At 51.4% G+C, this 27,132-nt stretch overlaps 1 protein-coding gene across 1 annotated transcript in view; it reads right to left on the reverse strand.

Annotated features, from left to right (window-relative positions):
- Positions 1-27,132, reverse strand: part of CENPI (centromere protein I) — a gene marked incomplete at its 5' end in the record, with an annotated part of 160,637 nt that overhangs the window by 101,990 nt on the left and 31,515 nt on the right. The window contains 2 exons of the mRNA XM_075324907.1: positions 1,349-1,437; positions 18,129-18,249. Of these exons, the coding sequence (XP_075181022.1) occupies positions 1,349-1,437; positions 18,129-18,249 (210 nt within the window). The remainder of the gene's footprint in view (positions 1-1,348; positions 1,438-18,128; positions 18,250-27,132) is intronic.

Raw genomic sequence — 27,132 nt, forward strand, 5'->3', positions numbered from 1 at the left:
TGTATGAGGCCCCCTTTATGTCTATTACAGGGTGTATCAGAGTCCCTCTTCCTTCTAATTTTGGCAGTTCTTGCATTGTCTTTGTGAGTTTCAGAGTTGCTCCTTTATAAATTAAATAAGATGAGTCTGATCGTGTCACACACCACATGCCCAGATAAGGTAGTAAAATGTTAAAATTACATTTATCGGTGAATGTTTTTCACTATTCAAGGCTAAGAGAAAGTACAAAAACACAGCAAAAACGCTTCATGTGAGCTGGGGAAAGCGTTTTTGTTTTTTTAAAAAATTTGCCTTATATACAAGTCATTATGCAGAAAAGAATGTTTCCTAACATTTTTTCCTGTAAATCTATTTTATCCTCGGTTTTGTATGTTTTGTCAGTCCGTAAGAATCGAGTAATGCTCTAACAGCACTTATCAGTAGCAATCTTGGGTCAAAGACGTGTCCAGATATCTTCCCTATGCTGTTCCCATCCATTTCAGAGATTTTCGTGCCCCACCAGCCCTCAGAAAAATACTTGCGTTTCCCATTAACTTCCATTATACTCGTTATTCGAGAAGAGCATCCGAGCAGTCTGATTTGCTCGATTGGAGAACCGAGCATCCAAGCATTTTACTGCTCGCTCAGCACTATTCTTAATGACATTGGCTGTGTTTTCGGGGTCATTGTGAGGGTCATTATTGTGCCGCTTTACAGATATTCAGTAAATAAACTGCCTTCTATTACAGCCAAATATTTCACATCCTGACTCCTCAATCTAGAGCTCCTCCTGCCATTTTTCTGCACCTAAGTGTCTATGTTCTTATGCATAGAGGAGTTGCTTGGCATTGTTTCTGTGTCAAATGTATGTTTTTTAGCTGCTATTCTTCATGAAGACCTCTTCTGCCCAGACTATTCCGAACAGTAGAAGGGTGTAGTTCGGTCTAACTGGTTGCTCCTAGTTTTGAGCTGATGGCACTGCTGGACATTATCCAACTTTGAAGAAAAATAAGTACTGTATGTGTTATTTATACGCTGCACCAAGTTTCCTTGGCCAAACACTGTATTTACAGTTCTCAATGTTGTCTATTTCTTGGGGTCTTCAATGCTGAGATACATATCCATCATGTAATACCATAAGGGAGGCGTCTGATTGGCTCAGAATTTATTCTGTAGCTGGACAATGACTTCAAACATACAGCACACGTCATTAAGAAGAATATGCAGCGAAATGAAGAACAAGGAGTCCTGGAAGTGATGACTATTTTTGAAGGCGTTCTTACTCTGCAGGATTTTTTTTCGCACACTTGCCTAAAATTTTTGCGCTGAGTACTGTGTATACACCCCCTCGCATCCACACTATGCTTACTTGTAGAAATTCCTGTGTGTGTATAACAGCATTTAAAAAGGTTTCCGCTTCCTTGTCAACGCGTTTCCGCCCAGTGTACCATGCGCACTCTAGCAGGAAAAAAAAAACAAAAATTGAAAAAACTAAATAAAGAAAATAATCCATTCAAAACAATTTTGCAAATGAATTCAATACAAGGGGTGGTCTGGCATTATGATATTAATGACTTATCCTCTAAGGGTCATTCTCTAGTCTAACTGCCAACTCACTCTCCTTCTAGCATGGATACAGTCTATTCTACCTTAGAATACACTCTATACCGCTGTGCACTGTCTGATCCTGTACGTCCGACTTTATCTTCTGCCATCTGCATCAGTATACCTGCCTGGGTGGTTTTACCTCATTGTTAGTTGGTTTCAAGCAAAGCTCAACTCTACTATGGTATGCGCTTCATAAAAGAGCTTGTAATAAGTAAGCAGTGCAGGGCCAAGACTCTGGCAAAGTTGTGTTCGATGCCTGCAGCAAACAAGTTCAGCGATGCAAATGCTGTTCTGTTGATGCATATGGCCAATGTGTGTGTCTCATGATATGTTTAATGGAGTCTGTGTGTTTGACATTGTAGAGAGACTGCATACAGTATAGAGAGTGCTGTACTGTGGGAAGGAGCCTCTGAGGGAGGTCCTGTGTGTACACTGACAGGCGTCAGTGTGTGGAGGGTGCCATACCTCCAGAGAGGGCATATTCGCAAACAAAACGGTCGGTAAACCGTGTATGTACTGACCGGGGTCAGTGAAGGGAGGCTCAGAAAGATCGCTGTGATACTTCTAAGAGCAGAGAGGTACCCGAACCTGAGCGGGCATACTGTGAGGGTAACAGTATGAAAGCCGTGCGTTTGTTCCTTTGGGCCTTGTGCACACACTGCGTTTTTTGCTGCAGATTTGCCACAGTTTTTGCTGCAGAAAATGGTTATAACCTTCCCGCAGTCCTTCACCAGCAAAATCTATGAGAAAATCAAAATGCTGTGCGCACACTATGTTTTTTTTCCCTATAGGTTTTGCTGCAGAATTTCTGCAGCAAAAAGAAGTAGCATATCACCTCTTTTCCGAAGGTACCTGCGGTTTTGCCATTGAATAATGGTTAAAAAAACGCAGGGAGAATACCGCATGCAAAACCGCGGCAAATCCGCACCAAACCGCGGTAAAAACGCATGCAGATTTTGGGTGCGTTTTTGCCGCAGGTGCAGAATTCTGTGGATTTTACTTAAGGAAAATCATTTTCCCAGTGCGCACAGGGCCTTAAGCTGGAAGAGGCTCTGTTTTAAGTTCCTGAAGTGCGGTGGGATATGGATATGGATATATATATATATATCTATCTATATATATAATTGCCTTATTCTGTCTGTCTGTCTGTCTGTCATGCTCCGAAATTGTGTCCTTACAGTGACACAAAGCTGATTGGCCGCTGGGCTCGCCATGGCCCCGCCCCCCCACACGGATTGGCCTCTCTCCCCGGCTCTCTGCAGGCCCCGCCCCCCTCACGCAATGCACGCTCGCTCTGGCCCAACTGACACGCAGCCGCGACTCCCAGGTGAGTACACACACACACGCATCAGATCACACTCACTCTCACACTCACTCTCACACACACCTCCCACATCACAACATGCTGGGATATCACTTGCTTCTACACCGGCTCCGTCAGGATCCCGGCAGCGCCAGACATAACCTTGCGATGCTGGGATCTTCACGGAGGCCGTGAAAGCTGGTAACCATTATACACATCGGGTAACTAAGGTCCCTTAGTTACCCGATGTGTATCATAGTTACCAGTGTACACCGGCTCACACTCACTCACACATCACACACACATCACATCGCATCCACACATCAAGGTCCTGCAGCTGCGGAAAATACAGACACATAACAGCACACACACATAACAGCACACACATACACACAAATCAGATCACACTCACACACACCTCACACATCACATCGCATCCACATACTCACAACATCCTGGGATATCGCTTGCTTCTCGGCGGCGGTACTGTGCTGTTAGCTTCCAGGACCTGCGGGAGGATCACATGGCCAGAAGCATGTGATACCTCCGGATGTTGTGAGTATAAGCGCGCATGTGCGATATCGTCAGTGTCTGTGTGTGTGAGTGGATGCGATCGGGTGTGTGTGAGTGGATGCGATCGGGTGTGTGTGAGTGGATGCGATCGGGTGTGTGTGAGTGGATGCGATCGGGTGTGTGTGAGTGGATGCGATCGGGTGTGTGAGTGTCGGCAGAGGAGCACGGCGTGCTGGAGGAGGCTGGCAGCAGAGAGGCTGATCATGGGGAAGGCTGGGAGGAGAGAGGCTGATGCTGGGGGAGGCTGGGAGGGGGAGGCTGGGACGAGGGAGGCTGATGCTGGTGGAGGCTGATGCTTGGGGAGGCTGATGCTGGGGGAGGCTGGAAGGAGAGAGGCTAACGCTGGTGGAGGCTAATGCTGGTGGACGCTGATGCTTGGGGAGGCTGATGCTGGGGGAGACTGGGAGGGGAAGGCTGATGCTGAGGGAGGCTGGGAGGAAGGAGGCTGGGAGGAGAGAGGATGATCCTGGGGAAGGCTGGGAACAGGAGGCTGATGCTGAGGGAGGCTGGAAGGAGAGAGGCTGATGCTGGGGGAGGCTGGAAGGAGAGAGGCTGATGCTGGTGGAGGCTGATGCTTGGGGAGGCTGATGCTGGGGGAGACTGGGAGCGGAAGGCTGATGCTGAGGGAGGCTGGGAGGGGGAGGCTGGGAGGAAGGAGGCTGGGAGGAGAGAGGCTGATCCTGGGGAAGGCTGGGAAGGGGAGGCTGATGCTGGGGGAGGCTGGAAGGAGAGAGGCTGATGCATGGGGAGGCTGATGCTGGGGGAGACTGGGAGCGGAAGGCTGATGCTGAGGGAGGCTGGGAGGGGGAGGCTGGGAGGAAGGAGGCTGGGAGGAGAGAGGCTGATCCTGGGGAAGGCTGGGAAGGGGAGGCTGATGCTGAGGGAAGCTGGAAGGAGAGAGGCTGATGCTGGGGGAGGCTGGAAGGAGAGAGGCTGAGGCTGGGAGGAGAGAGGCTGATGCTGGGGAAGGCTGATGCTGAGGGAGGCTGGGAGGGGAAAGCTGATGCTGGGGAAGGCTGGGAGGACGGAGGCTGGGAGGAGAGAGGCTGATCCTGGGGAAGGCTGGGAGAGGGAGGCTGATGCTGGAGGAGGCTGGAAGGAGAGAGGCTGATGCTGGCGGAGGCTGATGCTGGGGGAGGCTGGAAGGAGAGAGGCTGATGCTGGTGGAGGCTGATGCTTGGGGAGGCTGGGAGAGGGAGGCTGATGCTGAGGGAGGCTGGGAGGAGGGAGGCTGGGAGAGGTAGGCTGAGAGAAGAGAGGCTGATGCACACACACACACACACACACACACGCGCGCACTGCACAACACACCACACACACACACTGGGAACCACAAACAACTGCCCTACACAGACACCCACACATACAGACAACGCTGCACACACACAACACCCAACACACAAACACCACGGCACACACAAATATACGCACATACCGCACAACACACACATTGCACAAAACATACCTCCCCCCAAAACACACCACACACACACAAACCGCGCAACACACACACACAACGCTACAGACACACAGCGCTCCACAAACAACGCAACACACATACAACACCGCTCTCACCCCCCGCCACACCCAGACAACACCCAGAACATGTACAGCGCCTACACAAACACTTGGTAACTACACACAACAACATCTCTATATATATATATAACAAAAATCATACATGAACTACACAATATGTAAATTCTAGAATACCCGATGCGTAGAATCGGGCCACCTTCTAGTATCTATATAAATATCTATCTCTATATAAATATATATATATATATATATATATATATATATATATATATATATATATATATATATATATATATATATATATATATATATACACACACACACACACATATATATACATACATTGAAAGAGGGGTTCCCTTGCTGGTTTCCCACGCTGGTACTAACCTGACTTCAAACCGGGCTGGCAGCACCTTTACAAATGTGGACAGGTGCGTATCTGGGTGATGTGTATAAATACAAGACAAAAAAGGGGGACCAGTCGCACACTATGAAAAGCTAAAAAAAATTATGTATAATGCATATAACCGGGAGTGATGCTCTGTTTTTGCTGGATTTGCACTCTAGCTCTTTGCAGCTTCATTAGCCTCCTTTTTGTTCACCAGCTGATCTTTTAGGTTTTCAAAACCCAGAAAAGATGCAGTGTAGTGTAGGACCCAGCAAAGGAGGGTGCCGTGAAGGGGCGCTGGGCTAGTATTACAATGGCCATTATAATATTCTAAATACCTCCATTAATATTTTTTTAGGTAGAATTTATTTTGGTTTTTCACAGTGTGCGACTGGTCCCCCTCTCTTCTCATGTATATGTATGTGTATATATATATATATATATATATATATATATATATATATACACACACATACAAAGTTAGATCTGACTTTCTCTAGCGGCATATCTTTTTCTTTCCGCTTGCTTATGATAGGGCAATATCATGCAGAGGAAAAAATGATCTACCGTACGCCCAGAGGAGAATCTCTGCTATTGCTCCTCTGGTCGTGGCGAAAACTTAGCTTATAAACTTTACAAGCCAACATTTTTACAATAAAGAGCAGAAATTGAAAAAAATAAAATCTATGTTTTATTTAGCTCTGTATCCATCATGCCATGCTAAAACTCTTGAAAGGTCCTCTTAGAACTATACAACAAACACACCCTTACCACGTGTGTTACCTGTTATCTCATAGATTGCAAGCTCTTGGGAGCAAGTCTCTCATTGCTTTTGTTTGAGTTATAAATATATTTTTATTAATTATTGCATAATATGCTGGCACTATATAAGTAATTATAATAATTGATTTATTGTAGTAATGAAGAAGGTGGACAAAGCTCACGTCCCAATTTCTTGTATAAAACCATGCACATTCTATTCCATCTTTATTCAAAAACAGCTCATTGTACATGTGATTCCCTCGCTACATTACCCGGAAGAATTGCTCTAACTTCTAAAAGAGACAGTCTATCGTACTGAAATTTGGATTGAATTTACATTGGTTCCTGAGATGTTTTAAAGCAGGTGATGAAACTGCCCACCATTCACATCCAAGCACACCTGGACACGCCGCTCCATATTGTTGAATGTATTCTGCAGGACGTCTGGGGTCATAGCCTGAATTCCTCGATATATATTCTCTCGGAGTGTCTGTAATGTTTGTGACTTGTTAGGCCCTGTGCGCACTGGAAAAAAGAGAATTTTGTTTACTTACTGTAAATTCTTTTTCTTATAGTTCCGACATGGGAGACCCAGACCATGGGTGTATAGCTTCTGCCTCCGGTGGACACACAAAGTACTACACTAAAAGTGTAGCTCCTCCCTCCGAGCTTATACACCCCCTGGATGACAAATCCCACCAGTTTAGTGCAAAAGCTGAAGGAGGACATCCACCCATAAGTAGAGATAGAGTAAAACCCGGAATAACCGGAACCTCTGTCTACAACAACAGCCGGTGAAAAACACACGGAACAAGAAAACTGCCAACAGGCAACAGGGAGGGTGCTGGGTCTCCCATGTCGGAACTATAAGAAAAAGAATTTACGGTAAGTAAACAAAATTCTCTTTTTCTTCATCGTTCCTCATGGGAGACCCAGACCATGGGACGTCTCAAAGCAGTCCATGGGTGGGAAATAAACAGAAACTGAGAAGTAGGCAAAACCTAACTTCACAAATGGGCGACAGCCGCCCGAAGGATGCGTCTGCCCAAGCTCGCATCTGCCGAAGCATGAGCATGCACTTGGTAGTGCTTCGAAAAGGTGTGCAGACTAGACCAAGTGGCAGCCTGACAGACCTGCTGAGCCGTAGCCTGGTGCCTGAAAGCCCAAGAGGAACGACAGCTCTGGGCGAGTGCGCCTTAATCCCCGGCGGGGGAGGCACCTGAGAACATTGGTAGGCATCGGATATGGCCGACCTAATCCAACGAGCTAGGGTCGGTTTAGAAGCCGAGAGACCCTTGCGCTGACCCGTGGTCAGCACAAAAAGAGAGGTGAACCGCCTAAGAACAGCGGTGCGTGACACATAGATCCGGAGCGTCCGCACCAAATCTAAAGCATGCAACGCTTTCTCAAAGCGATGCACAGGGGCCGAACAAAGGGAAGACAATGAAATGTCCTGGTTAAGGTGGAAAGGAGACACCACCTTAGGGAGAAAGCCCGGAGTCGGACGGAGAACCACCTTGTCTTGGTGAAAAAACCAAAAAGGGTGACTCCGAAGAGAGCACAGTCAAATCAGAGACTCTCCTGAGAGAAGTTATGGCCACCAGAAAGACCACTTTCTGTGAAAGACGAAACAACGAAACCTCCCTAAGAGGCTCAAAGGGGGGTTTCTGTAAGGCCGTGAGGACCAGATTAAGGTCCCAGGGATCCAGAGGCCGCCGGTAAGGCGGAATGATGTGAGATGCGCCCTGCATGAAGGTGCGCACCTGGGCCAGTCGGGCGATACGCCGCTGGAACAACACTGACAGAGCCGAGACCTGTCCCTTGAGGGAATTGAGGGACAGTCCTAGCTGCAGACCGGACTGTAGAAAGGACAGGATGGTCGGCAAGGAAAACGGCCAAGGAGCATGGCCGGAAGAGCGACACCAGGACAGGAAAATTCTCCAAGTCCTGTGGTAAATCCTGGCCGAGGAAGACTTCCGAGCCTGAGTCATAGTGGAGATGACCTCGGAAGGAATGCCTGAAGCCGTAAGGATCCAGGGCTCAAGAGCCACGCCGTCAATCTGAGAGCCGCAGAATTCTGGCGGAAAACTGACCCTGTGAGAGAAGGTCTGGGCGGTCCGGGAGATGCCACGGCACCTCTACGGACAGACGGAGCAGGTCTGGGAACCAAGCTCGCCTGGGCCAGTCTGGGGCGATGAGTACGACCCGACGGCCCTCCATTCTGATCTTGCGCAGGACTCTGGGCAAGAGAGCTAGAGGGGGAAACACGTAGGCCAGACGGAACTGGGACCAATCCTGAACCAGCACGTCCGCCGCCAAGGCCTGAGGATCGTGGGAGCGAGCCACGTAAACCGGGACCATGTTGTTGTGCCGGGATGCCATTAGATCCACTTCCGGAGTGCCCCACTTGCGGCAGATTGACCGGAACACTGCCGGATGCAGGGCCCACTCGCCGCTGTCCACGGTTTGACGGCTGAGATAATCTGCCTCCCAGTTTTCTACGCCTGGGATGTGGACTGCGGATATGGTGGACTTGGAGTCCTCCGTCCACTGAAGGATGCGTTGAATTTCCAACAGGGCTAGGCGGCTGCGAGTCCCGCCCTGGTGATTGATGTAGGCAACTGCTGTCGCGTTGTCTGACTGGACTCGAATGTGCTTGCCGGCCGACAGGTGGTGAAAAGCTACGAGAGCTAGGAGCACAGCTGATTTCCAGCACATTAATCGAGAGGGCTGATTCGGACGGAGTCCAAGTGCCCTGTGCTCGGTGGTGGAGAAACACTGCTCCCCAGCCGGATAGACTGGCATCCGTGGTGAGAATCACCCAGGACGGGGCCAGAAAGGAGCGTCCCTGGGACAGAGAGAGGGGCCGAAGCCACCACTAAAGAGAGCTCCTGGTCTGTGGCGACAGAGCCACCAGCCTGTGCAAGGAAGAGGTCCGCTTGTCCCAACAGCGGAGAATGTCCAGCTGCAGGGGACGCAGATGGAACTGGCAAAGGGAACCGCTTCCATTGACACCACCATCTGACCCAGCACCTGCATGAGGTGCCTGATGGAATGACGGCGGAGCCTCAGCAGAGAGCGAACCGCCAGATGAAGGGACTGCTGTTTGACTAAGGGCAGCTTCACAAGTGCCAGCAGAGTCTCGAATTGCATCCCTAGGTACGTAAGTTCCTGGGTCGGGGTCAGAGTGGACTTGCAAGCGTGGCGAGAGTGACAACCACTGCTGCCATGACCTTGGTGAATACACGAGGGGCCGTGGCTAACCCGAAGGGGAGAGCCACGAATTGGAAATGTTCCTCTCCGATTACAAAACGTAGCCAACGCTGGTGTGAAACTGCGATTGGCACACACATGCAGATAGACATCTCTGATGTCGATGGATGCTAAGAAATCTCCTTGGGTCATTGACTGATCGCAGAGATTCCATGCAAAAATGCCGCACCTGAACATGCTTGTTGAGAAGCTTGAGATCCAGGTCGGAAGGCACCGTCCTTTTCGGGGACTAGGAAGATTTGAGTAGAAATCTCAGAACCGTTCCCAGTCGGGAACTGGTACAATTACTCCATTGGCCTGCAAGAATGCCACGGCCTGTGAGAAGGCGGCGGCCTTGGAGCAGGGGGGAGTTGACAGAAAAAAATCTGTTTGGCGGGCTGGATAGAATTCTATTCTGTCGCCGTGGGAGATGGTAACCCACACCCACTGATCGAAGACGTGTTGAAACCACACGTCGCCCAAGTGGGAGAGCCTGCCACCGACCAAGGACGTTGCTGGCGCGGCCAGATAATCAAGAGGAGGCTGCCTTGGTGGCAGCAGCTCCTGCGGACTTCTGAGGACGCGGCTTCATGCGCCAGTTGGTTTACGGACCTTGGCTGAGTTAGTGGACGAGGCCGAGGGCTTAGAGGACGACCAGTTAGAGGAACGAAAGGAACGAAACCTCGACTGGTTCCTGCCCTGGACAGGTTTCCTGGGTTTGTGGCATGGAAGTACTCTTCCTGCCAAAAGCTTCCTTAATAATTTGATCCAGTTGTTCACCGAATAGACTGGTCCCAGCAAAAGGGAGCCCAGCAAGAAACTTCTTAAGAAGCATCTGCTTTCCACTCTCGAAGCCACAGGAGCCTGCGGATAGCGAGGGAAGTAGCCGAGGCCACCGCAGTGCGGTGACAGTCTCCAGCATGGCAGACATGGCATAGGATGAAAAGACTGAAGCCTGGAAGTTAAGGCAACCATTTCGGGCATAAAGTCCCTGGTGAGGGAATGCATCTCCTCCAGAGAAGCAGAGATGGGTTTCAGAGCCCGCACTGCTGCAAAAGATGGGGAGAACGAGGCCCCTGCCGCCTCATATATAGATTTGGCCAGAAGGTCAACCTGGCGGACAGTGGGATCCTTAGAGAGGTGCCGTCAGCCACTGATACAACTGTCCGGGCTGAAAGTCTAGAAACCGGAGGCTCCACCCTTGGTGAATGAGCCCACTCCTTGACCACCTCTGGTGGAAGGGGGAAACAGTCATCAGAACCACGCTTTGGGAAGCGTCTGTCAGGACAGGCTCTGGGCTTGGTCACAGTGGGCTGAAAAACTGGAGTGGTTAAGGAACACACTTCTTGTTCTCTTAAGGCAGGGGTGGGGAACCTCCGGCCCGCGGGCCGCATGCGGCCCGCCATGACCTTTTATGTGGCCCCCGGGCAGATTCCCGGGGGAGGCAGTGCTGGTGCTGTCACCGCAGTTTGCTGCCGCCGGCCCTTTAAATCCACACATTGCTGTTTGTGCTGCAATGTGTTCTCCCGTCAGCCAGTGCCAATTGTGGGCGGGTCTACAGCAGCCTCAGCTTCCAGCCTTGTGTGTCCGCCCCCTGCCCTCCGGAGATCAGTGCCTGCCTTCTCCTTCTGATGCAGTGTCCGGCTCCTGCACTCCGGTGATGTGAGTGCAATGCTGCTGTGAGTCCAGCGCCGACCCTCTGCTGCTATGTGCCCTGCCCAATGCTTTGTGCCTCCTCACACCAGTTCTGTAAACCCTCACCCCCAGAGTTGCATGAAACTCTCAGCGCAGTGTAGCCCCCAATGTCGTGTGTGCACCCCTCCCCCAGTCCTGTGTGCAGCCCATCACCCAGTAGTCCTGTTTGCACCCCCCCAATCCTGTGTGCACCCCTCCCCCAGTCCTGTGTGCAGCCCCCCAATGTCCTGTGTGCACCCCCACACAATCCTATGTGCAGCCCATCACCCAGTCCTGTGTGCACCCCCCAGTCCTGTGTGCACCCCCCAGTCCTGTGTGCAGCCCCCCCCAGTCCTGTGTGCAGCCCCCCCCAGTCCTGTGTGCTGACCCCCCCAGTCCTGTGTGCTGCCCCCCCCCCCAGTCCTGTGTGCTGCCTCCCCCAGTCCTGTGTGCAGCCCCCCCAGTCCTGTGTGCAAGCCCCCCCCAGTGATGTCTGTGCCTCCCCCCCAGTGATGTCTGTGCCTCCCCCCCAGTGATGTCTGTGCCTCCCCCCCAGTGATGTCTGTGCCTCCCCCCCAGTGATGTCTGTGCCTCCCCCCCAGTGATGTCTGTGCCTCCCCCCCAGTGATGTCTGTGCCTCCCCCCCAGTGGTGTCTGTGCCTCCAGCCCCTCCAGTGGTGTCTGTGCCTCCAGCCCCTCCAGTGGTGTCTGTGCCTCCAGCCCCTCCAGTGGTGTCTGTGCCTCCAGCCCCTCCAGTGGTGTCTGTGCCTCCAGCCCCTCCAGTGGTGTCTGTGCCTCCAGCCCCTCCAGTGGTGTCTGTGCCTCCAGCCCCTCCAGTGGTGTCTGTGCCTCCAGCCCCTCCAGTGGTGTCTGTGCCTCCAGCCCCTCCAGTGGTGTCTGTGCCTCCAGCCCCTCCAGTGGTGTCTGTGCCTCCAGCCCCTCCAGTGGTGTCTGTGCCCCCAGCCCCGCGTGTGGTGTCTGTGCCCCCAGCCCCGCGTGTGGTGTCTGTGCCCCCAGCCCCGCGTGTGGTGTCTGTGCCCCCAGCCCCGCGTGTGGTGTCTGTGCCCCCAGCCCCATGCCCCCAGTTAATTAATTGCTTCACCCAATATAGCAGGGTCATTTAAACATTGATAATTTTGTGCGGCCCCCGAAGGTTGGTAGAAATTTCCAAATGGCCCCCGACAGAAAAAAGGTTCCCCACCCCTGTCTTAAGGTATACTGATGCCTTTCTGCCAGAGGGGGATGCTCCCCTGATACAGGCGGATTGAGGTCCAGTACAAATATAATGGACGCAATCAAATCATTAGCATCTGCGTCACCTTCGGACAGATCAATGGGGTACATGAAGTAGCGTCCGAGCCCCTAGTAAAGGCATCCTCCTCGTCCTGCAAGTCAGGTCGTGAATCAGAGCTGCGGGACGAGGAAGGAAAGGGGACCCTGCGTCTCCATTTTAGGAGGACGGGGTCTGAGACCAGATGAAGAATCCTCTGTGAGCTTTGCTGAGCGAGCGTAGCAGCAGAAGCGTCCTGAGAAGGGGGCTGATGCATGCTCAGCAGTGTCCGGGACAGCTGTCCCCTGGAGAGAGGGATTCTACCCAAACCGGGGGTTCAGCCACCGGAGCCGGAGCAGCTGGAGAGACCACTGATGAGCTTCCAGGCTGAGGGACCACTATGTTAGAGCAAGCATCACAATGTGGTTATGTGCTCAGTACAGGCAGTACGAGTCTACATGCAGTGCATATTAAGAACAGCCTTGCAGCCTTGCTCTGATGTGAGACATGCTGCAGAAGTGGGGGCTCTGTCCAGAATGACCCCCAGCAGAGTATATAAACAGAGTATATAAGCAGCTGCACAACCGGAGGTTGTGGCTTGCCAGACCGTTTAACATAGAGACATCTCTGTGCCCTCCAGATCCCCCAGCCCAGGCCCCCATTTGTCACAATGTGGTTATGCAGACATTGAGAACGCTGATAAAATGGCGCCGGAGCGAGGAGAGGGGACGGGGCCTACTCTGAGAGCGGGATCCGGAGGGCAAATGAGGTATACAGGGGAGGGAATCTTTCCTCAGTGAGGAGTGTCCGTTCCCTGTGCTGAACAGCCGCTGGGCGGAGCCGCACTGTCCCTCTGCATGACTGACATGCAGGGGCAGTGAAATCGAAACTAGGCCTCAGGCGAAGCCGGGGCCTAGATTTAAACATGCGGCCAGCGTGCAGGCACCATCGGCGCGGTTCTCCAGTGAAAACTGGAGAACCGGCCGGAAATGTTAACACAGTCATATAACACACTCTCCCCAATATATAAAGTACAAGGGACCCCTGGAAAGACCACTTTCTGTGGTAATAACGTCTCAAAAGACCACTTTCTGTGAGTACTTAGCTTGTGAGACACAGGTGCCAGGTCCCTGGGGGGTGAGCGCTCCGTCCGGCAGGATCCTGAAAGGGCTGCGGATGGAGACCGGTCTCCTGCAAAGCAGTGAGAACCGTGATGGCTCCCACTTCAAGCCAGAGCCTCAGGGGATGGTGAAGGAGCGCGGCATGTGAAGGCTCCAGCCTTGTAAAATCAACCTTAACAGCACCGCCGACACAGTGGGGTGAGAAGGGACATGCCGGGAGTCCAGATTGGACCCGCTTTTCTTCCAAATCTTTGAAATCAAAAATCAAAATTCAGAGAATGCATGTGTGTGTGTGACCTCCTGAACACAAAGCATTGAACTGGTGGGATTTGTCATCCAGGGGGTGTATATGCTCGGAGGGAGGAGCTACACTTTTAGTGTAGTACTTTGTGTGTCCTCCGGAGGCAGAAGCTATACACCCCATGGTCTGGGTCTCCCAAGAGGAACGATGAAGAAATGGAATTTTCTCAAGAAAATTCCGCAGGTATTCAAAGATTACCGCACCCGAAAACCGCGGCAAACCGCACCCGAAAACCGCATGCGGTTTGCCGCGGTTTTACCGCGGTATTGCCGTGTGCGGGTTGGTATGTGCTTTATTGCATTCAATGCAATAAAGCACATTGAGAAAAAAAAATCATTTCATTCTGATATAGAGAAATAGACAGAAGAATAGATAGACAGACAGAGGGATAGATCGATAGAAGGATAGATAGAGGAATAGATAGAGGGATAAATAGATAGAGGGATAGATAGATAGATAGATAGATAGATAGAGGGATAGATAGATAGAGGGATAGATAGATAGATAGATAGATAGATAGATAGATAGATAGATAGAGGGATAAATAGATAGAGGGATAGATAGATAGATAGATAGATAGATAGATAGAGGGATAGACAGAGTCCCTGTGAGCACACTCTGCATTTCTCACGGTCGGTGAGTTCACATTACTGGCCGTGGGAAATGCCCTGGAGTTACCTCTGCTGTCTCGCTGCGAGGCTGCATTCAGCAGTGTCTGTGTCAGTCGCGGCTGGATGTAAGCCTCGCAGGACGTCGGAGCTGTGGATTACGCCGGAGCTTTGTTTCGGGAGGGGTTAATAAAAGGGTGAACGAGGCTTGTTTGTGTTTTATTTAAAATAAAGGATTTTTCTGTTTGTTTTTTTCACTTTACTTACGGGTTGATCATGTCAGCTGTCACATAGACGCTGCCGTGAGCAAGCCTGGAGTTAATGGCGGTGATCCACCACCATTAACTCCTTGTATTACCCTGACTGCCACTGCTACACGGCTGCAGGAAGAGCCGGGGACACTCCGGTACTGCATGCGACAGTCCCGGGGCAGCTGCGGCTGATATTCTTGGCTGCGGGAGGTGGGAGGGAGGCGAGGGACATTAACCCTGCCCCTCTCCCTCCCTAGCCTGAGAATACCGGGCCGCTGCTGTGTGCTTACCTCGGCTGGACGGTAAATATGCAGCGGAGCCCACGTGCTTTGTTTTCTATATTTCCGTTTGCTTTCTATGTGTTCTATGTGTGTGTTTACTCTCTGCACGGCTTCTTCTTCCTGTAATGACATCACTTCCCTGCAAAACCGCAGGCAAGCGATGTACATTACCGCAGGGAATAACGCAGCAAAACGCAGTGAACAGCACAGAATTTGCTGCCTGCGTTATTCCCTGCGGGATTTCACGATTACACTGGAGTCAATGGAGTGAAATCCCGCAGCGATGTGCGGAAAAGAATTGACATGCAATTGTTTTTGCTGCGGGATTCCCGCAGCAAAACATGCAGCTGGCAAAATCCGCCTAGTGCGCACAGGATTTTTTTTTTCCCATAGGTTTTGCTGGTGATTCACTGCAGAGATGTTATGAACATTTTCTGCAGTGAAACATGCAGCAAATCCGCAGGAAATCCGCGGCAAAATCCGGTAAGTGCGCACAGGGCCTTACTATACGCCTGACCTTACAAATGGCCCAAAGGAAAAGATCCGGCGGTGTTGGATTAGGCGATCCCTTGAAGATTACTCAATCATCAAAGAAAGCTTCATTCTGTGTTATGCTGACAACCGACGTGTGACACGTTGTTCTGTCCTGTTGGAAGCAGCAGATTCCAAGTTCCTCATCGTCCAGCTGAATAATGAAGGTTTGGAAGATTTCCATGTACAGTGCTGTTGTCACTGTTGCTTCAAGAAACTATGGTGCCAATTATGGGCCGCCAGGACATGGAACACAAAACACCAACTTTTCCTGCATAAAGTTGCGTCTCGTGAAGCGTGCCGGTTGTCAGCTGCCCAAATGTTGGTGTGACGGAATATCGGTACATGCAGGTAAACGTCCTGAATATCTATTGATGACAGAACCTCGCCAGTCTCCATGGACGTAATAACAGAGCAGACTGACTCCATATTGAAGCATTTTACCTGCACCCATCTCAAACACCTTAAATCAAGAATGGCCCGCATGGAGCAGCCCCTCTTGGAGATAATGAAAAGATTGAATAGAAACCTTTGAACCTTTCTAACAGGGAACCCCTACAATCACCCCTGTGTGAACCAGGGAAGCGATAGCCTGATTGTAACCGAACCTTACGCTGCAGGATGGGACCTGAAAAATCAGTCTCGCGGAATAGACGACAACTCTATGCTGAAACCTGAAGAAACAACTTCTCTGACCCAAAGATCGCTGACCGACCCCCAACCATGCTTCTTAGAAATGAAGGAGGTAACCACCCACCCAGGAAAATCCCCCAAGTGGGGGGGCTGCCCGTCATGATTTAACCAATCTTTTGCCTCGAGGGCCAGAGGGTAGAGCGTCCAAATGAAATGGAAAAGCGTGCGTTGAAAAATGGTACCAATTCCAGAAGAGGAGGAAGCGGAAGTGGTGGGGTGAAGGGAGCAGCAGCCGGGCATTGTCCAAATTGGTCAGGCACGAACGGAGACAGATGGTCGGGAACCATGCCCCCACACTGGAGTGCAAAAGCCTGTGATCTGTAGTGAGCAAAGCCTGTGAACGCAGCAGTATAAGCCTATGCCACCGCGGGACTCAGCTCACAGATCCTCTTACCACACCACAGCCACAGCATGTACCCACAGCTGTGCCATATCCTTACACTCCCCAACCCTCCTCCCCCATAGCCGGCACACAAGAAATGGTGTGGGGAAGAGAAAGGGAAAACAGGAGAGGATAATATGTGCATGTATATTAGATAGCACAATCATCTGCTCCATGCAATGAACGCTATGTGGGGGGAACGGACAATAATCTACTGGCGTATGGACCACTGCCCCATACCTCAGCAAGGTACCCAGGTTCAGCCGAATGACGTGAGAGGATACTGACTGAAGGTATAGACAGTATCCTACACCACAATGTGCGTGAAACAGTCCCTCCTCCAAGTGACAGAGAAAAAAACATTTATGTTCTTTTTCTTCACCTTTTTTGCTTGTACAGTTATCTCACTAAACTGAGGAGGTCGGGAACCAGCAGGCGAGGTATAGTCTACTGGGGAGATAATTTCTTTGGTAGGTAATATCAGTGTCAGCCTCCAGGTGGCAGCAGACTATCCCATGGTTCTGTGTCCTTTGATTCTTTGTGTCCCTTGATTGCCAGGGATAGCCTGCTAAGGGTTTTCAATTGTTTCTACTTTTGCTTTTTTAATATTTACTTTGACTAACGGCAGCAACATGCCAGAAACGTATCCGATGTTTTCTATGGAATATACGCAATAATACAATGTGCTGTTTATTTTAATCAAGATGGAATAAAATTTGGATATTTTTATACAAGGAACTTGGATATACAGTGGAACCTCGGTTTACGTGTAACTTGGTGTGTGAGTATTTCACTATACGAGCAAAGCTTGCTATAACTTCGTAACTCAGTTTACGAGCAATGCTTTGCTGTACGAGCAAATACTCACCGCACACACTTCCGGTTCCGTACTTTCACTGCGCTCTGACTCGCTCTTGCAGTCCAGACACACGCACAAAAACACGCACAAACACACACATAATATGCTCACCTTACCTTCCGTTCCATCGCCGGTCTCACGGTTCTTGTAGTTCACCGGTACAGGATGTGTAACGGGTAACCATCGCGACCGATCGAGAAACTTCCGCTGTCAGCTGCTTCTCAAAGGCAGCGCACTGACCAATCAAAGGCAAGCAGCTCCTGCCTTTGACGTCAGCGCTCTGGCAGTGGAAGTTCCTCCATCGTCGCGATGGTTACCCGATACACATCCTGTAACAGCGAACTACAAAAACCAGGAGTCCGGCGATGGAACGGAGGGTAAGGTGAGCATAATATGTGGGTGTGTGTTTGTGTGTGTGTAATGGCACAATAGGGGACCAGGATGGGACATTGCACAAGTTGTGGAACAAATTGTCTGAGCTTGCATTATTTCCTATGGGAAATTTTGCTTTGCTAGACGAGTAACTTGGTTTACAAGCACACTCCCAGAGCGGATTGTTCTCATAAACCAAGGTTCCACTGTATAGTTTTCTCTACATTTTTCATTAACCAGCTGATTGTCTGCAACTTCAAACAGCGGTTCCACACACAGAAACCACTATCCTTCAATATCAGCAGGCAACAGGATTACAAATGCGGCAAGCCCTGATCTTTACATGTCCTTGTATATGTGGATATCTTATTCTTGTGGTACCTTCATGAAGGGTAAATGCCAACCAGTAGTTCAGTCGCAGCAAAGAGTCATCATCATTAACACAGGAAACGAAATTCAATAGTAAAGGACTCTGTATTACACAGCCCATCTGTGCCGGAGGCTAAAGGCAAAAAAGCATAAATCACATTATTATTTAGTTAAAAACACAAAAACAAAAATCACTCTTCCAACAACAAACATCTAATGACTGGACAATTGCTGGAAAGTTAAAAGGGAAGGTGTCGTCCAAAAAAAAAAAAAAAAAGGAAAATTCAATAACTGAAAAAATGTAAAGTATTAATGTTTTAAGGTTTTCTTTAAATAATATTATTTGTTTTTAATTGAGCAAAATATAAAAAAAGAAGGGAATTTTGTTACTTACCGTAAATTCCTTTTCTTCTAGCTCCTATTGGGAGACCCAGACGATTGACGATTGGGTGTATAGCACTGCCTCCGGAGGCCACACAAAGCATTACACTAAAAAGTGTAAGGCCCCTCCCCTTCTGGCTATACACCCCCAGTGGGATCACTGGCTCACCAGTTTTAGTGCAAAAGCAAGAAGGAGGAAAGCCAATAACTGGTTTAAACAAATTCACTCCGAAGTAACATCGGAGAACTGAAAACCATTCAACATGAACAACATGTGTACCCGAAAAACAACCAAAAATCCCGAAGGACAACAGGGCGGGTGCTGGGTCTCCCAATAGGAGCTAGAAGAAAAGGAATTTACGGTAAGTAACAAAATTCCCTTCTTCTTCGGCGCTCCATTGGGAGACCCAGACGATTGGGACGTCCAAAAGCTGTCCCTGGGTGGGTAAAGAAATACCTCATGTTAGAGCTGCAAAGACAGCCCTCCCCTACGGGGAGGCAACTGCCGCCTGCAGGACTCTCCTACCTAGGCTGGCGTCCGCCGAAGCATAGGTATGCACCTGATAATGTTTGGTGAAAGTGTGCAGACTCGACCAGGTAGCTGCCTGGCACACCTGTTGAGCCGTAGCCTGGTGTCGTAATGCCCAGGACGCACCCACGGCTCTGGTAGAATGGGCCTTCAGCCCTGATGGAACCGGAAGCCCAGCAGAACGGTAGGCTTCAAGAATTGGTTCTTTGATCCACCGAGCCAGGGTGGCTTTGGAAGCCTGCGACCCTTTGCGCTTACCAGCGACAAGGACAAAGAGTGCATCCGAGCGGCGCAGGGGCGCCGTGCGGGAAATGTAGATTCTGAGTGCTCTCACCAGATCCAACAAATGTAAATCCTTTTCATACCGATGAACTGCATGCGGATAAAAGGAAGGCAAGGAGATATCCTGATTAAGATGAAGAAGGGAATTTTGTTTACTTACCGTAAATTCCTTTTCTTCTAGCTCCAATTGGGAGACCCAGACAATTGGGGTGTATAGCTATGCCTCCGGAGGCCACACAAAGTATTACACTAAAAGTGTAAAGCCCCTCCCCTTCAGCCTATACACCCCCCGTACTGCTACGGGCTCATCAGTTTTGGTGCAAAAGCCAGAAGGAGGAAAAAAATTATAAACTGGTTTAAAGTAAATTCAATCCGAAGGAATATTGGAGAACTGAAACCATTTAACATGAACAACATGTGTATACAAAAAACAGGGGCGGGTGCTGGGTCTCCCAATTGGAGCTAGAAGAAAAGGAATTTACGGTAAGTAAACAAAATTCCCTTCTTCTTTGTCGCTCCTAATTGGGAGACCCAGACAATTGGGACGTCCAAAAGCAGTCCCTGGGTGGGTAAATAATACCTCATAATAGAGCCGTAACGGCTCCGTCCTACAGGTGGGCAACTGCCGCCTGAAGGACTCGCCTACCTAGGCTGGCATCTGCCGAAGCATAGGTATGCATCTGATAGTGTTTCGTGAAGGTGTGCAGGCTCGACCAGGTAGTTGCCTGACACATCTGCTGAGCCGTAGCCTGGTGTCGCAAGGCCCAGGACGCTCCCACGGCCCTGGTAGAATGGGCCTTCAGTCCTGAGGGAACCGGAAGCCCCGAGGAACGGTAAGCTTCGAGAATTGGTTCCTTGATCCACCGAGCCAGGGTTGATTTGGAAGCTTGTGTCCCTTTACGCTGGCCAGCGACAAGGACAAAGAGAGCATCGGAGCGGCGCAGGGGCGCCGTACGAGAAATGTAGAGTCTGAGTGCTCTCACCAGATCTAACAAGTGCAAATCCTTTTCACATTGGTGAACTGGATGAGGACAAAACGAGGGTAAGGAGATGTCCTGATTGAGATGAAAAGTGGGCAAGGCAAATAGCCAGGGAGAAAACGCCTGAGCAGAGCACCACGACAGGAATATTTTCCACGTCCTGTGGTAGATCTTGGCGGACGTTGGTTTCCTAGCCTGTCTCATAGTGGCAATGACCTCTTGAGATAATCCTGAAGACGCTAGGATCCAGGACTCAATGGCCACACAGTCAGGTTGAGGGCCGCAGAATTCAGATGGAAAAACGGCCCTTGAGACAGCAAATCTGGTCGGTCTGGCAGTGCCCACGGTTGGCCGACCGTGAGATGCCACAGATCCGGGTACCACGACCTCCTCGGCCAGTCTGGAGCGACGAGGATGGCGCGGCGGCAGTCGGCCCTTATCTTGCGTAACACTCTGGGCAACAGAGCCAGAGGAAGAAACACATAAGGAAGCTGAAACTGCGACCAATCCTGAACTAAGGCGTCTGCCGCCAGAGCTCTGTGATCTTGAGATCGAGCCATGAATGTTGGGACCTTGTTGTTGTGCCGTGACGCCATTAGGTCGACGTCCGGCATCCCCCAGCGGCAACAGATCTCCTGAAACACGTCCGGGTGAAGGGACCATTCCCCTGCGTCCATGCCCTGGCGACTGAGAAAGTCTGCTTCCCAGTTTTCTACGCCCGGGATGTGAACTGCGGATATGGTGGATGCTGTGGCTTCCACCCACAGCAGAATCCTCCGGACTTCCTGGAAGGCTTGCCGACTGCGTGTCCCACCTTGGTGGTTGATGTAAGCCACCGCTGTGGAGTTGTCCGACTGAATTCGGATCTGCTTGCCTTCCAGCCACTGCTGGAACGCTTTTAGGGCAAGATACACTGCCCTGATCTCCAGAACATTGATCTGAAGTGAGGACTCTTGCTGAGTCCACGTACCCTGAGCCCTGTGGTGGAGAAAAACTGCTCCCCACCCTGACAGGCTCGCGTCCGTCGTGACCACCGCCCAGGATGGGGGTAGGAAGGATTTCCCTTTCGATAATGAGGTGGGAAGAAGCCACCACCGAAGGGAAGCTTTGGTTGCTTGAGAGAGGGAGACGTTCCTGTCTAGGGACGTCGGCCTCCTGTCCCACTTGCGTAGGATGCCCCATTGAAGAGGACGCAGGTGAAACTGCGCGAAAGGGACTGCTTCCATTGCTGCCACCATCTTCCCCAGGAAGTGCATGAGGTGCGTCAAGGGGTGTGACCGACCTTGAAGGAGGGATTGTACCCCTGTGTGTAGTGAACGCTGTTTGTCCAGCGGAAGCTTCACTATCGCTGGAAGAGTATGAAACTCCATGGCAAGATATGTCAGTGATTGGACCGGTGTCAGATTTGACTTTGGAAAATTGATGATCCACCCGAAACTCTGGAGAATCTCCAGAGTAACGTTGAGGCTGTGTTGGCATGCCTCTTGAGAGGGTGCCTTGACCAGCAGATCGTCTAAGTAAGGTATCACTGAGTGACCCTGAGAGTGGAGGAACGCAACTACTGTAGCCATGACCTTGGTGACAACCCTTGGGGCTGTCGCCAGGCCGAACGGCAGTGCCGCGAACTGAAGGTGTTCGTCTCCTATGGCGAAGCGCAAGAAGCGCTGATGCTCTGGAGCAATTGGTACGTGGAGATAAGCATCCTTGATATCGATCGATGCTAGGAAATCTCCTTGGAACATTGAGGCGATGACGGAGCGGAGGGATTCCATCCGGAACCGCCTGGTCCTTACGTGTTTGTTGAGCAGTTTTAGGTCCAAAACAGGACGGAAGGACCCGTCCTTCTTTGGAACCACAAACAGGTTGGAGTAGAAACCGTGACCCTGTTGCTGAAGAGGAACCGGGACCACCACTCCTTCTGCCTTCAGAATGCCCACCGCCTGCAGAAGAGCCTCAGCTCGCTCGGGAGGCGGAGATGTTCTGAAGAATCGAGTCGGAGGACGAGAGCTGAACTCTATCCTGTAACCGTGAGACAAAATGTCTCTCACCCAACGGTCTTTTACTTGTGGCAGCCAGGTGTCGCAAAAGCGGGAGAGCCTGCCACCGACCGAGGATGCGGTGTGAGGAGGCCGTAAGTCATGAGGAAGCCGCCTTGGTAGCGGCACCTCCGGCGGTCTTTTTAGGGCGTGATTTAGACCGCCATGCGTCGGCGTTCCTCTGATCCTTCTGAGGCCTTTTGGACGAGGAGAATTGTGACCTGCCCGCACCCCGAAAGGACCGAAACCTCGACTGTCCCCTCCTCTGTTGGGGTGTTTTTGGTTTGGTTTGGGGCAAGGATGTTTCCTTTCCCTTGGATTGTTTGATGATTTCATCCAATCTCTCACCAAACAAACGGTCGCCCGAAAATGGCAATCCAGTTAAGCACTTTTTGGAAGCCGAATCTGCCTTCCATTCCCGCAGCCACAAGGCCCTGCGTATTACCACCGAATTGGCGGCTGCAACCGCCGTACGGGTCGCAGAGTCCAGGACAGCATTAATAGCGTAGGACGCAAATGCCGACGTTTGAGAGGTTATGGACGCCACCTGCGGCGCAGACGTACGTGTAAGTGCGTCTATTTGCGCCTGACCAGCTGAGATAGCTTGGAGTGCCCATACGGCTGCGAATGCTGGAGCAAAAGACGCGCCGATAGCTTCATAGATGGATTTCAACCAGAGCTCCATCTGTCTGTCAGTGGCATCCTTGAGTGAAGCTCCATCTTCCACTGCAACTATGGATCTAGCCGCCAGTCTGGAGATTGGAGGATCCACCTTGGGACACTGAGTCCAGCCCTTGACCACGTCAGGGGGAAAAGGGTAACGTGTATCCTTAAGGCGCTTGGAAAAACGCTTATCTGGACAAGCTCGGTGTTGCTGGACTGCCTCTCTGAAGTCAGAGTGGTCCAGAAACATACTCTTTGTACGCTTGGGAAACCTGAAACGGAATTTCTCCTGCTGAGAAGCTGACTCCTCCACTGGAGGAGCTGAGGGAGAAATATTCAACATTTCATTGATGGACGCAATAAGATCATTCACTATGGCGTCCCCATCAGGAGTATCAAGGTTGAGAGCGGCTTCAGGATCAGAATCCTGATCAGCTACCTCCGCTTCATCATACAGAGGGTCCTCTCGCTGAGACCCTGAACATTGTGATGATGTCGAGGGGATATCATAGCGAGCTCGCTTAATCGGTCTGGGGCTGCGGTCCGTGTCAGAGACCTCACCCTGGGATCCATGAGACACCCCGGGAGGACATTGCTGTTCCAACTGAGGGGGACCAGGGGGCAATGATTCCACAGTGCCCCTGGCTTGAGATGCCGGCCTGGACTGCAAGGCTTCTAATATCTTAGCCATAGTCTCAGAAAGTCTTTCAGTAAAAACTGCAAACTCCGTCCCTGTCACCTGGACAGTGTTAACAGGTGGTTCTCCCTGGGCCACCCCTAGCAGAGGCTCCGGCTGAGAAAGTGCCACAGGGGCCGAGCATTGCACACAATGAGGGTCAGTGGAACCTGCCGGCAGTATAGCCGTACATGCTGCACAGGCAGCATAGTAAGTCTGTGCCATGGCACCCTTGCTATTTGTGGATGACATGCTGTTGTCTCCTCTGAGCAATACAGGAGGGTAAATAGCCACAAATCAACAGTGCACCCTACAGTGTAAAGTATAGACTATAATCATATAAACTATAAATACACTTCTGCACTAGTGGGGCCAGCACCACAGGTGCTGCTTACCGCCTGCGCAAAGCGTTTGTGTGGGCACCAGAAATCCTGCCTGGGTCTCTTTGAGCTTGTCTCTCCTCTCCAGCGTTAGCAGAGCTGAGAGGAATGGCTGCCAGCGTCCTGGGGAGAGGAGGGAGCCGTGGGCGTGACCCAGAAAAGTGCGGGAACTGGTGCCCCACTGTGCAGAGTGAGGGGGGTGGAGTATGCAAAGCATGCTCCAGCCCTCAGTGCTGCCGACCTGTACAGCGTCCCGCCCTTCCCCTGACTGGCAGGGCTGGGGGCGGGAAAAGAATGAGACTAGGCCGCAGAAGCCGGGGACTATAGTTATAAGCGCGGCCGCCGTATAAGCGTGGTCGGCACGGAAGTCCCCGGCGCACTAACAGTCCCAGCCGCGCCGCAGGGATAACCATGGCAGCGGCGGTCAGCGCGGCAGTCCCCCTACACAAATACACTCAGCGATGCTGAGTGTATAGTGGCACACATGCAGCCAGCGCTGCTGTCCCCGGTGCACTAGCACACCCAGCAATGCTGGAGTGTTGCTGTGCGCGGTCCCCACGGGGACACAGAGTACCTCCAAGTAGCAGGGCCATGTCCCTGAACGATACTCGGCTCCTATCCAGCAGGGTCCTCAGGAGCTGTGGATGGAGCACGGTCTCCTGTGCCTGGAGACCGATGGGATCCCACTTCACCCAGAGCCCTAATTGAGGGATGGGGAAGGAAAACAGCATGTGGGCTCCAGCCTCCGTACCCGCAATGGATACCTCAACCTTAACAACACCGCCGACAAAAGTGGGGTGAGAAGGGAGCATGCTGGGGGCCCTGTTATGGGCCCTCTTTTCTTCCATCCGACATAGTCAGCAGCTGCTGCTGACTAAGCTGTGGAGCTATGCGTGGATGTCTGCCTCCTTCGCACAAAGCATAAAAACTGATGAGCCCGTAGCAGTACGGGGGGTGTATAGGCTGAAGGGGAGGGGCTTTACACTTTTAGTGTAATACTTTGTGTGGCCTCCGGAGGCATAGCTATACACCCCAATTGTCTGGGTCTCCCAATTAGGAGCGACAAAGAAAAGAGGATACCACCTTAGGGAGAAACTCCTGAATGGGGCGCAGCACTACCTTGTCCTGGTGGAACACCAGGAAAGGAGCTTTGGATGACAGCGCTGCTAGTTCAGACACTCTCCGAAGAGACGTGACCGCTACCAGAAAGGCCACTTTCTGTGAGAGTCGAGAAAGTGACACATCCCTCAGAGGCTCGAAGGGCGGCTTCTGGAGAGTAACAAGGACCTTGTTTAGATCCCACGGATCTAAAGGCCGCCTGTACGGAGGTACGATATGACAAACCCCCTGCAGGAACGTGCGCACCTGAGAAAGTCGTGCTAGACGCTTCTGAAAAAACACGGATAGTGCCGAGACTTGCCCTTTAAGGGAGCCGAGCGACAAGCCCTTTTCCAACCCAGCTTGCAGGAAGGAAAGAAAGACAGGTAACGCGAATGGCCAGGGAGATACTCCTTGTGCAGAGCACCAGGATAAGAAAATCTTCCACGTTCTGTGGTAGATCTTAGCAGACGTGGACTTCCTAGCCTGTCTCATGGTGGCAACGACCCCTTGGGATAATCCTGAAGACGCTAGGATCCAGGATTCAATGGCCACACAGTCAGGTTCAGGGCCGCAGAATTCCGATGGAAAAACGGCCCTTGGGACAGTAAGTCTGGACGGTCTGGTAGTGCCCACGGTTGGCCGACCGTGAGATGCCACAGATCCGGGTACCACGACCTCCTCGGCCAGTCTGGGGCGACGAGTATGACGCGGCCGCAATCGGATCTGATCTTGCGTAACACTCTGGGCAAGAGTGCCAGAGGTGGAAACACATAAGGGAGCCGGAACTGCGACCAATCTTGCACCAAGGCGTCTGCCGCCAGAGCTCTTTGATCGCGAGACCGCGCTATGAAGGTCGGGACCTTGTTGTTGTGCCGAGACGCCATTAGGTCGACGTCCGGCACCCCCCAGCGGCGGCAGATTTCCTGAAACACGTCCGGGTGAAGGGACCATTCCCCTGCGTCCATGCCCTGGCGACTGAGGAAGTCTGCTTCCCAGTTTTCTACGCCCGGGATGTGAACCGCTGATATGGTGGATGCTCTTTCCTCCACCCACATCAGAATCCGCCTGACTTCCTGGAAGGCTTGCCGACTGCGTGTCCCTCCTTGGTGGTTGATGTATGCCACCGCTGTGGAGTTGTCCGACTGAATTCGGATCTGCTTTCCTTCCAGCCACTGCTGGAAGGCTAATAGGGCAAGATACACTGCCCTGATTTCCAGAACATTGATCTGAAGGGTGGACTCCTGCTGAGTCCACGTCCCTTGAGCCCTGTGGTGGAGAAAAACTGCTCCCCACCCTGACAGACTCGCGTCTGTCGTGACCACTGCCCAGGATGGGGGCAGGAATGATCTTCCCTGCGTTAATGAGGTGGGAAGGAGCCACCATAGCAGAGAATCCTTGGCCGTCTGAGAAAGGGAGACTTTCCTGTCTAGGGAAGTTGTCTTCCCGTCCCACTGGCGGAGAATGTCCCATTGAAGTGGACGCAGATGAAACTGCGCGAACGGGACTGCCTCCATTGCTGCCACCATCTTCCCTAGGAAGTGCATGAGGCGCCTTAAGGGGTGCGACTGACCCTGAAGGAGAGACTGCACCCCTGTCCGTAGAGACCGCTGCTTGTCCAGCGGAAGCTTCACTATCGCTGAGAGAGTATGAAACTCCATGCCAAGATACGTTAGTGATTGAGTCGGTGCCAGGTTTGACTTTGAAAAGTTGATGATCCACCCGAAAGTCTGGAGAGTCTCCAGCGCAACATTCAGGCTGTGTTGGCATGCCTCTTGAGAGGGTGCTTTGACAAGTAGATCGTCTAAGTAAGGGATCACCGAATGACCCTGAGAATGCAAGACTGCTACCACTGCCGCCATGACCTTGGTGAAAACCCGTGGGGCTGTCGCCAGACCAAATGGCAGAGCTACGAACTGGAGATGGTCGTCTCCTATCACGAAACGTAGGAAACGTTGGTGTTCTGTAGCAATCGGCACGTTGAGATAAGC

Source organism: Anomaloglossus baeobatrachus, chromosome 9 (genome assembly GCF_048569485.1).
Source record: "Anomaloglossus baeobatrachus isolate aAnoBae1 chromosome 9, aAnoBae1.hap1, whole genome shotgun sequence".
Classification (NCBI taxonomy): domain Eukaryota; kingdom Metazoa; phylum Chordata; class Amphibia; order Anura; family Aromobatidae; genus Anomaloglossus; species Anomaloglossus baeobatrachus.